A 13,910-nucleotide genomic window follows, 5' to 3' on the forward strand; every position below is an offset into this window, starting at 1 on the left:
TCTTATTATTCATGATTTCTATTCACATGTGTTTATGGATATTTCCTGTATTTGCTTTCCTAACACATTTATATTTCAGTAGTGACTATTCTAGTTTTTAATTCATCTATTACATTTGTAAATGGAAAATTATTATTTTAAAAAATTGGTTACAGTAACTTTTTTCCTCTAGTTTTATCTCTGCAAAAGTTCTCATTACATTTTTATTGAAGTTTGTATCTATTTCATCCATTAGTTCTAACTCCACAGTAGCCATCTGTTCTGGTTTCTTAGCTTAATCTCCTTCCTCCAAACTAACATTTCCTTAAATGTCTTGTGAAGCTTATCTGCCTATTTAATAGATATTCATCTGTTGATACCTATACAGGGCTTTCTGCTCAGGTTACTTGGGCAGTGATAAACTGATAGACAGTAAAAGGTACTTTCAATTTTCTTTTTCCCTATCAATGAGCCAGCAGTGAACATGTTGGCAAACAGGGATCTGTCTTTCAGGGCATGATAAATAGGCAGATTTAGTGTGCAGTTTTGTTTTGCTTTTGAATTAAATGGAACCATCTCTATTGTATTCCAGCAGCACATCTAATGTTGGCTGTTGGTTTTAGAAACATATTCTTTATTATTAAAACATTTTTATTTCTTTTGTAAACATGTTTTAAAACACTGAAGAACTTTATCTGACTGAAGTTTGGACAGGTACATACCTATGGAAAATTACTGAGTTGTACACTTCACACAGTTTATATACTTTATTTAATGTATATAATATAGCAATAAAAAGTTTTACATTTTTAATGAAAAAAAGAAAAATATTTAGGAATAGCTGTAAAATTTTTCAACTACCTTTTTGATATTCACTGAGTCGATCATAATGTATTTTATAGTTTGCCCTTCTGTTGTGATTTCCTATTATAATTATGAATTTATTGGGTGTTTACTAATATATCAGATGATCATTTAACCTTCTTAGTTAACATATCAATAGGGATTATTATCCCTGTTACAGATGAGAAAACTAAAATCTAAAGAGTTTAAGTAAGGTAAGAATATAAGTATAAAAGTTTACATTTAAACCTAAAGTAACACAGAGTTAGGATTTGAACTGTTGCACTTTGGCAAAAATCTTCCTTGTGTATTTGGAAGAAGCTTTGCTAAGTTTTACTAGTCAGAATTGAGTACATCTGTAAGAAAAATTTCAGTAATTAATTAGAATCAGGGGAAGGGACTCACATCTATTCAACTAAGCTGCTATTTATTTAGACTAATAGGACTAAGAGGATCATCCAAATTCAAGGACACTGAACAAAATTATTAGACTAAGAATATTGTTAGACTGTGAGGAACCACAGTCAATTTACTGTGTCAGAGTCAGAAACAAATGTATTACGTTTATAGGAATCATATATCCTGAAATCAGGCCAATTTAAGGAACATTATACCTTAGGTTGATGTTGATACAGGGTAATGAAGTACGTGCAAATCACCGGTCTTGTACCACAGAGTAATGTAGCCCCGTTTTCTTTTTCTCAACCTGATCTTGGAAAGACAGGTTAGGCCTTACGTATTTGATAAAATTACTTCCCTGCAGAGACTTAATAATCTAAAGATCCCCCTCTCCCAGGTATAAATGTAGACTGAAATGGATCAAATGTCACTAGATCTTTGATCTTCTTTATCTTTGGCAAGTAATATAGATTGTCTAAATCTCATATTCCTTCATTGTAAACCAGGAATAAGAAAAATAACCTCATAAGATTATTGTAAACATCAAATAAAATAATGTTTGGGAAGGAAGTGCTCAGCATGTAGTAGATATTCAGTAACATTTATTTCTCTTTCTATTTCTTTTTGTCTATCCCCATGCACTCCTCAAACCCCCTTTCAGATAGTAAGAGATGTGGACATTTGACAGTTGGTCTACATAGCATGTCTCTACAGAACTTCTTGCCCTCTTCCTCAGCCACAGCTTTCTCTGTATTCTTCAACATACTTTTCCCTTCAGCTAAGCCAATTAAAAAAGATTTTATATATATCTGACTGATTTCTGCTTACATGTTGTTAGAAAACGTACCTGTTTTAAAATTTTTTAAGTGTTATTTACTTTTGTCATTGACACAAGCAGATTTGATTTAAATTTTGTTAAGCAAAAACTGGCCCCAAAAAGTTAAAAGATGGAAGTGGAGGAAGAAAGTAGAAATGGGAAAAACAAAAGCAAAATGCTTTATCCAACTTAAAAACAAGTCAAAGGGGCTGGTCCCCGTGGCTCACGCCTGTAATCCCAGCACTTTGGGATGCCGAGATGGGCAGATGGCTTGAGCCCAGGAGTTCAAGACCAGCCTAGCCAACATGGTGAAAACTCATCTTCACTAAAAATGCTAAAAAGAAAAAAAAAAATTAGCTGGGTGTGGTGGCAGGTGCCTGTAATCCCCCCTACTCAGGAATCTGAAGCAGGAGAATCTCTTGAACCTGGGAGGCAGAGGTGCAGTGAGCTGAGATCACGCAACTGCACTCCAGCCTGGGCAACAGAGCAAGACTCTGTCTAAAAATGATGATAATAATAATAAGTCAAAGGTTACTTTCTTATTTATTGTTTTTATAGACAGAAGTCACATCATGTCACTCCTCTGCTGAAAACACCCTTTTTTTTTTTTTTTTTTTTTTTTTTTTTTTTTTTTTTTAGACAGAGTCTCGTTCTGTTGCCAGGCTGGAGTGCAGTGGCACGGTCTCGGCTTACTGCAATCTCCACCTCTAGGGTTCAAGTGATTCTCCTGCCTCAGCCTCCCGATTAGCTGGGATTACAAGCACCCCCACCACATGCAGCTATTTTTTGTATTTTTAGTAGAGACGGAGTTTCACCATGTTGGCCAGGCTGGTCTTGAATTCCTGACCTCGTAATCTGTCCGCCTTGACCTCCCAAAGTGCTGGGATTACAAGCCTGAGCCACTGCACCTGGCCTCAGTCTATTCTTTTTAAAGCTTGCAACTTGGAGACTTCATCTGCATGATAAAACGATAAAACCTAGGTCTCCCCAATCCCTTATCATAACCCAGACATTCCTCATTTCTTTCTACTGATAATAACTCACTCAATTACATGCCAATCAGAATTTCAGTCTTGCTCTGTTGCCCAAGCTGGAGTGCAATGGTGCGACCTTGGCTCACTGCAATCTCTGCCTCCTGGGTTCAAGTGATTCTCCTGCCTCAGCCTCCCGAGTAGCTGGGATTACAGGGGCGCACCACCAGCCCCGGCTAATTTTTGTATTTTTAGTAGAGACAGGGTTTTGCCATGTTGGCTAGGCTGATTTGGAACTCCTGACCTCAAGTGATCCACCCACCTCAGCCTCCCAAAGTGCTGGGATTACAGGCGTGAGCCACCACGCCCGGCCAGAAAATTTTTAAACCTACCTAAGACCTAAAAGGCCCCCGCATTGTGGAACCAATATAAACTTCACATGTATTGATTGATGTATTATGTCTCCATAAAATGCATAAAAGCAAGCTGTACCCGGACTGTCTTAGGTACATGACATCAGGACTTCCTGAGGCTGTGTCATGGGTGCATCCTTAACCTTGGCAAAATAAACTTTCTAAATTGACTGAAGCCTGTCTCAGATACTTTGGGTTCACCCACACTATAGAAACACAGTGGAAGAGGAACATTACCTTATTCCTATTAGAATTTGACAGATTAGATGAAATTTAAATAAGAATATGGGGAAAATGAACAATATGATCAATAAACATATACTGAACTCTTCTCTCCACACAGTGCAGTATAGTGTGTAGTATAAATGACCAATAAGTCACAAAGAAAATCTCATAGTTCGGAAGAACAGAAATGAAGCTAAGAATTACCAGAGAAAGTTAAAACAACAACAACAACAATAACAAAAAGGCCAATACTCTGTCAAGTGACAACAGAACTGCCACTGCAAAACTGTAACAAGACAGTGAAAGAGAGCTTACCTAACCAACTCCATCTTGCTTCTAACCTCCAAGCTCTCCTCGTTCATTCCTGGACATAGGCTGAACTAGCTTTGCGAGGAACTTAGTTTATAGTTTAAAACAAAGATGATAACAGGCCTTTCCCAAGGTAAACCCCCTTCTTGCCAGGGGACTAGACTGCCGTTGTGGGAATAACAAATTAATTAAAAGATTAGAAATTATGGTTTGGGAGTCACACAGGAGGTTACAAGATTCTGACTCTCCCTAAATTGCTCCTTGGGATAACATCAGTATTGGAAAATCTAAGATCAGTGCTATAGATATCTGGCAGATGCTGCATTTGTTGGATCAGCTGGAACCACCCAGACTGATAAATTGGCTCATTGATAAACTGGCTTTGACCTTGTGGCCCCCACCCCGGAACTGACTCAGTGCAAGAAGACAGGTTCCACCCTCTATGATTTCATCTCCAACCCAACCAATCAGCACTCCTGACTCACTGGCCTCACCCTAACCCACCAAATCATCCTTAAAAACTGATCCCCTAATGCTCAGGGAGACAGATTTGAGTAACAATAAAACTCTTGTCTCCCGTACAGCTGGCTCTGTGTGAATTATTCTTTCTCTATTGCAATTCCTGTCTTGATAAATTGGCTCTGTCTAGGCAACGGGCAAGGTGAACCCATTGGGCAGTTACAACAATGACCTACTATCTTTTGCTCACCTTATATCCGGGACAATATACTCAGCCTCTTTGATGGACCAGATCAAAACATAAACACACACCAAACATTCCCTGTGGGAGCAACTTTCCAGAGTATTACGTCAGTCGGGCAACCCACGCTCCTCCTACTCTTTGTAGTTCAAAATCTCCTCCTGCATTTGCTGCTCACTTCTTGGAGTTCCAGATCCTTTCTCTTTGTTACGCAGAGGAGCTTCTCTTTTCCACATTGGACTTCCAGGCCTTGCAGGACTCAGATACTAATCTAACCACTTAGGAATATATTTTCTCAACAAAGTCATCTTTCAATTTAAGCCTTATTCTGACGCTAGCCATTAGGAAGAAGCATTTTTGTCCCTACCTTGTTACCAAAACAGAAGACATCGAAAGAAACCAAGGAGACTTTAAATTGTTTCCCACAACTCTGTTCCCTACATGTTAATGGATTTGGGACAGTATTCTCAAGCCATTTGGACCTCTGGATCTTGGTGCTTGTTAAAATTTAATTAAATCAGCTTAATGGGAAGAAAATTTTGTTTAGTGATCGTGAACAGCATAGGTTTTAGAGTTAGATTAGTTGGCTCTGATAATTCATAATTGACCTCAAGCCATCCATCTGCCTTGGCCTCCCAACGTGCTGGGATTACAGGCCTGAGTCTCTATTCCTGGCCAATTATTTGTGTTTGCTTGGCACTTCATCAGGCTTTTCTAGGACACTGTTCTATAGCTCCAAAAATATAGATTATCTAATAAATAGATAATTTATACATTCACTTGTAACATTGTGATAACCAAATGAAAGATCATATGAAGTAGTTCCCAGTGCAATCCCTCATAAATGCAGTCCTCAAAAAATACTGGTTATTTCCCTTCCTATCCATGTTACTCTATTGTTGTTGTTATTATTTATTTATTTATTTATTTGAGACAGAGTCTTGCTCTGTCGCCCAGGCTGGAGTGCGTGGTGCGATCTCGGCTCACTACAACTTCTGCCTCCCGGGTTCAACGGATTCTCTTGACTCAGCTTCCAGGGTAGCTGGGACTATAGGCATGCGCCACCATGCCTGGCTAATTTCTGTATTTTTAGTAGAGACAGGGTTTTGTCATGTTGGCCAGACTGGTCTCGAACTCCTGCCCTCAAGCGATCCATCCGCCTCAGCCTCCCAAAGTGCTGGGATCATAGGCATAAACCACCAAGCCCAGCTAGTATTGTAATTATTTTTTAAAAGCCTATATTCCATACTAGAGTGTGAACATCATGATGGATGTGGCTTATTTCATTTATATATGTCATAAATACAGCACCTGCCACATACTCTAAATAAATAGATAAGTTCTATGTTTAGCTATTGTTAGTACGTTTACTTAAACCAGGGCTAGTGATTTTTTGAACGATTCATTAATGTAAGTCTTCAACAATTATTGTGTTACTATTACTTGTATGGAGCTATCATAGACATTGCAGACAAAAATACTGGTGAGCAAAATAAGAGACACTGTCTCTACTACTAGTTTAAGAGGGGAGATAGATATTATCTCATAAAAGAATGTAAAATTGAATTGTGATCAGTGCTGTAAGAGAGGTACGTTGTGAAATAATGATGTGGTAGGTGAGATAAACGTTAGAATAAAAACAGCTCAGCAATACCCTATCTCATTGATAACATTTTCCATTGGTCTGTCATATCACTGTATTCCATAATAGTCTAATTCACTTTTTTGTAGTTTCTCTTAAGTTACAAAAACTCCTGGGACAATGATTCTTTAAAATGAAACTCTTCCTAGGCAAGAAGTTTGGGTGTAGGGAAATGAGGAAGACTGCTAGTGGTTTTCTTACCCGTTGTCTATTAATTAATATTTGGTACTAGTTACTGTGTCAGAATGGTTTAGACACTTTCATTTTATTTCTTATTTTATTTTATTTTATTTCGAGACAGGGTCTTAATTTGTCAACCAGGCTGGAGTGCAGTGGTACAATGTCAGGTCACTGCAACCTCCGCTTCCCAGGTTCAAGCGATTCTCCTGCCTCAGCTTCCCAACTATCTGGGATGACAGGCATGAGCCACAGTGCCCGGCTAATTTTTATATTTTTAGTAGAGACGGGGTTCCACCATGTTAGTCTGGTTGGTCTCGAACTCCTGGCCTCAGGTGATTCGCCCGCCTCGGCCTCCCAAAGTTTTAGGAGTACAGGCGTGAGCAACCACGCCCGGCCGATACGTTCATTTTAGAAAGGCAAATGAGTCATAGAACAATTGGGTTCAGTGATGTTTGTAAAATAATGGAGGCTCAAATCCCTAGGTAGATGGGAAACAGTCAGCTCATTGGGCTAGTGAGCCAGGTGACCCCCAGTCAGGTATTGAACCTTGAACCCGGAGAACAAAGGTTTCATGAAATTACAGAGTGGTGATGTCGAAGAGAAAAAGCACTTTACAATTTTATCTATGCTGGGAGTTTTTCTAAATCATCTCACATCGAGTATCTATGGCCCCTCTCTATTTAGAATTTCGTTGTATGGTAACAGAAACTCCCGATTCTGTTTGCAGCCCATTAAGGGAAGAATTGGGTACTACTTAATGAATCAGGGAAATCGTTAATTGGAAACTCCCGCTGAGGAACAACTGGTATAATGTCACGCCTGCCCTTTACGCGATCTTTCTCTTCCTGACTTACCTGTTCCTAAAGTAGTACTGATTTCCTACAGTCGACGACCTAGCTTGCAGCCGGGCTAACGTGGCCATGGTCTTTCGGCCTTGGGTTTACAACTGGTGTTACTACCGGTCTCCATGGTAACTGGGCTAAACCATAGCTCATTCCCGGGGTCCGACTTTTTGTTCACGCCTCTTTCCTCTCACGCTACTTCCACTTTAAGAGTACTAAAAGAGAATTAAGAAATCTCTGTGTAGCACAAAAAGTTTAATTTATTTGTCTCTGTCTCTATTGCGAGTAGGAAGAGGGGATTATAGGAACGGAAAGCAGTAGACGCGGAGAACTAATGGTTGCTCCGGGCATCCGGTTTCCGCCTCCTGTCGGCTTCCGGAAGCTCATCTCAAAATGCTGAACTGCTCTTTGGAAGTCGCCGGTGCTGTAGTAGTTGGAGTCTGGTCACGGGCCTGAGCCTCGAGGCCAGGCTCCTGGGTGTCGTTAATGTTCGGGGCCGCCGGGCGCCAACCGATCGGAGCTCCAGCAGCCGGGAACAGCTGGTGAGGCTGGCGGCCCTGGGGAGGGGGAGGTCAGGGAAGGGTGTGATTGCCCGAGGCCACTCTGCTGGACCTGGAATGGAGGCGGGAGAGAGCTGTGATGGATGATCTGAAGACATCTAGGCCTTGCTCTCACTCGTTCCTGGGATGCACGCAGTTTGAGGGAGCTCTTGGGTGTGTGCCAAAGATTTGTTAAAGAATACAGTAAATGTTTGCTGATTGCTTGTTTAACAATATTTTAGAAGTCAAGCTTCCTGTACTCCAGGAGCAATTTATCTCCTCATTGATTGTTGACAACACTAGGGACAGGAAGAATCTATCTTAATCTGGGCCTTATTCCCCACTCCTCTTTCAATATTTACCAGATTATATCAAATCTTTTGGAAGATACATTCCAGAAATGTAGAATTATGGAAGTTCAATAGTGGAAAACACATCACCCTCTTACCCCCTTTTTTAGAGAGAGGGGATAACCTACCTGTTTCCACCCTCTTGAACATTCTATTCAAGTTCAAGGGAGATGTATATGGGGATTTTCCAAGAACCTATAACTGTCAGGATTAAGTTTGGGGCTTGACTATGTCTATGGTATCATGTCACCAATGCCACGTTAGAATAATACATTGCTTTGACTTTTCAAAGTATTTCCACAAATTAATACACTTTATCCTATGACAGCCCTGTGATAGCAGAATATCACAAGCACAGAATATTCAAGTGCTGTGTCCAAAGTTGCCCTGTACATTTTAATCCTAGAGCTAGAATCCTGGTTTTGGGATTTCTAGTTGAACACTGTAATATCTGTCGTATTTTTCTCCCAAGCCCTTTTCCTCCAAACGTAACACGAGACAACCAGTGATACAAACAAGCAATTTTCCACTGAAAATCCTCTCAAACATAAAGTTTTGACCAACAAGTGAAAGAAATGTGGCTAAACGGTGCATGTTCATTCCTAGATTCTGCAAAAATTAGAACAGAAGGAATTTTAGTAGTCTGTGATCTCAAAGAATTACTTTTACATCATCTATCACTGAAAAGTTAAAAGAATACCTTATCCAAAATATTTTTAGTTGGGTGACATCATCCTATAGTTAATTTTATAGTTAATATAGATTTGATTGTACTATTAGTAAATTATTACATTTTCCAGGGAGAAAAGCAGGGAGCGCTTTTTAAATGAACCAGTTTTTAATGGTATAACTAGCATAGAATGAAATGCACAATTCTTACATGCTTAATTTTACGAGTTTTGGCATTGTATATACTTAAGTAGACACCACACAAAACAAGATAATGGATTGGTCCATCACCCCACAGTTCCCTGTCAAGGATACCTGTCTTAATGTTTCACCGTTCATATTTCACCGTTCATTATCTTGGTGAAGTCAGGGAGACAAAATATCCTATGTAGATTGGTCTGCTCTTCCTAGGGTGCTATCGATTTGTAGGATAGGTGATTACATCAGAATATGATTGATTCTCTCAGCTTCTTCTACCTTCCAAATTATGGTTAGGTACTGAGAGAAACCTCCTTCAATTCTCTTTTAAAGGCTTTCTTGTCATACAACTCACCATTTCTTATGGCACCATAGTATAACAGAGTGGTAGCACTTAGTATTTTTTAATGAAATTCTAAAGTCATTCCTGTTTTGTCAGAATGAACATGTTCCAGAAAACTGAATCTTTATTTTCTAGTCTATCTGTACGACCATCCAGTCATTCCAGATTTCTTAATGGAATTTTCTTTTTCATTAATTGAACAGATATTTACTGTATAACATATATGTTTGATCCCAGTAGTAAATTCCAGTCCCACTGGGAATACTGCTACTAAGCAATTAACTAGGTGCCAGGTTTTACAAATACGTGTCATCTCATGTAAATCTTTTGAGGTAGGTGTATCATTCTTTGCATTTTAGATAAGGTGACACAGAAGCAAAGATGGTTTAAGTAACTGGCCTAAGTATCATATTTGCAAGATGATTCCGGTATACCCCCCCAAAATTCTTAACCACTTTTATATGTTGCCTATGTGTCTGAATGAGATATAATATCTCAAGGAATATATAACCTAGCAGTTAGATACCCAAATTTGTTACCCAGTCTGGATTTTCTGACTTATTTAGCTCCCATCTTGACTTTTTCAACTTCTCCAATGTGGAGGTTGCTCTTTCAACTTTTAGGCACCAAATGGGTAAATGTAGATAATTTCTTTATTCAACTATGGTATTCTATTTTTTTTTTTTTAACTTTGTTATGTGGCTTTGCTTAAAAAAACAAAGCCATTAAAATAAACTATATTGACTCTGGACTTTCGTTTCTACATTTTCATTCCTATTTGGTATTTTGATTGTATTGAAATCTGGAAAACTGCATAGTCAAATGTGTACATTTTTTTGAATTAGTTGTTTTTTGGAGTTTGTTTGTCTTGAACTTTGTTGCATACCAGCAGGTTTGAGTCAGGTTTTTGTTTCAACAATTAAGAATCAAAGCAATAAACAGTATGATTTTGTTCAAGTAATTCATTAAATATAGCTTCTTAGCATCCATATTTATGTCAAGCTGTAAGCCTTTACATTGTCTTTGATAATTTTTCCTTAACTTCACATTTACTTAGCTAAAAACCTGGAGTGTCTGGCTTGTTAATGTAGCAGAAAATTTGGAATATGGATTGTCTAAAAGTTTTAGTCATTGTTTTTCTTTTGTTATTTGGTCAGTCATTTAGTCATTCATTGGTTTGCTCATCTGGCAGATTATTTTTTTTAAAATCTGTTATGTGTCAAGCAGTATGCTACTTGTAATTAATATTTAGTTGTCTTCATTCTCATTCCTGTTATAGGAATTCAGATTATATGTTCAGTAAATTTTTATTGAACAGTTACCATATATTAATATAAACATTAAATAAGTCTCATTTCCTACCTACTGTTTGCCTAATACGTTTGAATATATGCATATTGACAAGAGCTAGAATGAATTATTTATTAGATTCTAAATTTTTTTTTAAACTATTTCATATAGGCAGCATTTTCAATAGTTTATCTTTTGAAAGTAATTGAAGTGTAAGGAGAAGTTTGAATGACTCATAAAGTCATCTTCAGATTTAAATAATAAATGAGCTTGCCTTATTAAATCACTAATTTGGAAACTAGGGTTAGACTTTTTTTTTTCTTCTTAAAGCCATTCATGGTTTGATTTTGAGCAAGCCATGGTAAAGAGGAAAGAAGACTTCCTGAAAGTTCCTATGGTGACAAAAGTGACAAAGTAGAAGCTGCCAGGAGCACCTGTGATTGAATACAAGTCAGTGGAGCTTTTGCTTCCTTTCCACTTTTAACTGGGAAGGATTATTTAATCTTTTTAAATTTACATATGTATATTTTTAAGGTGGAAGTAAGTCAGATACATGGCATTAATTTTTTGGGATTTAAAATTTTCTTTTAGTTTCATAGAGTCTTCAAGGAGTCCATGAACTTATTGAAATTGTATGCAGCAAGTTATATATGTCTGCTATCCTTCCTTTTCCCAACATTCAGAATGCTTCATGACCTCAGAAAGATTGAAGGCCGTTAACTGTAATACCCTCAAGATTCCCAGTATGGTTATACCTTAAAAGCAGAATAAGTTGGGATCTTTTAGTGACCAGTTTCTCTTACTTGTGGGTAGAGGTCGTGAAAACATGAAATAACTTCTCTTGAACATTAAGTATCCACTCATCCTCAGAAAAATCTTTTCAAGGTAGAAATTATGCTGATTTTTATGATGAATAAACAGAATCAAAAGATAGGTAATTTGTCCAAAGTCCTATAGCTAATGAATATAACTGGAATTAGCTTCCAAATTCATAGCCTTGATTTCTAAGCTCATGTTCTCTGTAGTTTTCTCCCAGCCTTATTTTTTTTCTCTAGAGAATGGTGTTTCCTATTTATTGCCTAATATTAACGTAAAGTTGTAATTAATCATTTACATGTTTCAGAGTAAAATAATTCTTCCCTACCCCACCCTAGCTTTTTCAAAAAGACAGAAAAGGTTTACTTTTAATTTAAATAGGTAAGTCAAGGAACTTCTAAACTAGCATAAGTGTCAACATTTCGTGTTAGGGTTATTGATAATTTCCTAAGATAATGCCCACCCACTCCCCCACATATATGTAAAAGGAGAAAATTGAAGACATAGTCTCTTAATAGATTTCTAGGTTGAGATAAGGACTTATTTGATGAATAATATTCCCATTGAGGAGGGAAATATGTAAATTCCCATAAGCAGCAGAAATCTGAAGATAATTCTTATGGATCGTATGGTATGAAATTAGTCATAAAGTCATTAGTCATTTAGCCTTGATGTGGCATCTTGAAGGCTCACCATTTGCATGTTTAGTCACACATTTTCATAGTCTGCACTATTATGCATTAATTTTAATCTGCTTGGTTCAGCTGTTTGCTGCATACTTTTAGGACCAGCCAACTTTTTATAAAAGCTAACGTGATAATGGAGGCATATAAGTCCAAGACTGTCTTAAGTTTGTGAGTAGTTTATAACATTCAGCAGCATAGTCCTTGACTATGTACTGTGTGTTAGTACAGTGTTTTTGTACACACTGAATTTTTATTCATACAGAAACTAATACATTAATGATTATTTGTTCCCTTAAATTTTTGTAAGCCAATTAAGCGGATGTACTTAACACCACGTAACTTTTAGCACTGCATTGCTGAAATTACTTAACTTTGTAGAACTGATAATCTACGTTTTAGAGAAGTAAAAATAAGAGTTTTACCCAGTACTAGGTGATAAACAGTATTTACTTTCCTCTTCCTTAACTAGTTACTTACTCGCTATAATCAATTATCCTTTAGTTCTATCCAGAAGGTTTTTTTTGAAATGGAGTCTCTCTCTCTGTTGTCCAAGCTGTAGTGCAGTGGCACAGTCTTGGCTCACTGCAACCTCTGCCTCCTGGGTTGGAACAGTTCTCCTGCCTCAGCCTCCTGAGTAGCTGGGATTATAGGTGTGCACCACCACGCCCAGCTAATTTTTTTATTTTTAGTAGAGATGGAGTTTCGCCATGTTGGCCAGGCTGGTCTTGAATGCCTGACCTCAGGTGATCCACCCACCTCAGTTGGCCTCCCAGAGTGCTGGGATTACAGGCGTGATCCACTGCTTCCTGCCAGTTTTTGTTTTTAATATGAACTTGGGTTTATTTATATATTGGGTTTATTATCAATATATTGCTGACTGACATTTAGGAGCTCATGGGCCATCAATCAACTTCCAGTTCTTAGGGTAGATTAAGCAGTAAATTAGGACTAAAGCTTCTTCCTGATTCTTCTTCCTTGAACCAGATATATTTGAAAGAAAAACACTTAAACATCCGCTTTTAGGAAAGCCTTTTTCTGAATTTATTAGAGCCTGCTGATAAGGAACAAAAGGATAATAGTTCACTTATTTACTGGGTATTGGGTAGAAGAAGTGAAACAAACAAACTTGATGTTTGACCTAAAATTTTTAAATAAAGCTTGCATATCAAGTCTTGGATTGATCATACATTTTATATTGCTCAGCATAATCCAATACCACCTGAAAAAACAAAGTACTCACCTGCCTGAGTCATTTCCTTTCATAAAATCCAACTTTAAATAGATGTTGGGGCCATAATTTTGTTTTGGGGTATTCTGTTCATTCAGAGTGTCTTAATAAAACTATTGATGAGCTATTGTTATCTTAGACATTACCCAATATGAACTGTTCCCAGAAGATTTCATTTCCAAATGAGTTCTAAATGAAGAAAAATGGCTTTTACAATTATGAATATAAAAATCTCAAGTTAGTTAAGTGGTACATTCATTGAATTTAGTGTAATTCAAACTTTAAAACTGGTTGTTCAGTAAGTACTGATTTGTATAGAAAACTTCTATATTTCCAGGTTTCCCCTTTAATAGGAAAGTCTTATTTAAGAAACTATCTCTAGGATAAAGTGTTTTCATACATTGGTCTTCTGATACATCAGTGTAAACTGCCACGGCAAAGGAAATAAAAGAGCTATTGGTCATGTGACGG

General features: G+C 37.5%; 2 protein-coding genes across 6 annotated transcripts in view; one reads left to right on the top strand and one right to left on the bottom strand.

The window, feature by feature from the left end:
* The window catches only part of SPATA17 (spermatogenesis associated 17), a 228,821-nt gene extending 221,357 nt beyond the window's left edge, over window positions 1-7,464 (bottom strand). The window contains exon 1 of the mRNA XM_050780373.1: window positions 7,333-7,464. Coding sequence (XP_050636330.1) covers window positions 7,333-7,400 — 68 coding nt within the window. The 5' untranslated portion in view covers window positions 7,401-7,464. The remainder of the gene's footprint in view (window positions 1-7,332) is intronic.
* A 2-nt stretch (window positions 7,465-7,466) lies between these two features.
* GPATCH2 (G-patch domain containing 2) overlaps window positions 7,467-13,910 on the top strand; it is a 203,385-nt gene continuing 196,941 nt past the window's right edge. For 3 of the 5 annotated variants that reach the window (XR_007723473.1, XR_007723471.1, XM_050780321.1), the window contains exon 1: window positions 7,679-7,862. Coding sequence is in view for 3 of the 5 variants with exons in the window: in XM_050780321.1 (XP_050636278.1) it covers window positions 7,807-7,862 (56 nt within the window). In the remaining 2 variants the exon portion in view is untranslated. Of the gene's footprint in view, window positions 7,863-13,910 lie in introns of all 5 variants that reach the window. The other 2 variants (XM_050780307.1, XM_050780331.1) reach the window with 2 other exon arrangements.

The sequence above is a fragment of the Macaca thibetana genome, chromosome 1 (assembly GCF_024542745.1).
Source record: "Macaca thibetana thibetana isolate TM-01 chromosome 1, ASM2454274v1, whole genome shotgun sequence".
In the NCBI taxonomy this organism is placed as follows: Eukaryota; Metazoa; Chordata; class Mammalia; order Primates; family Cercopithecidae; genus Macaca; species Macaca thibetana.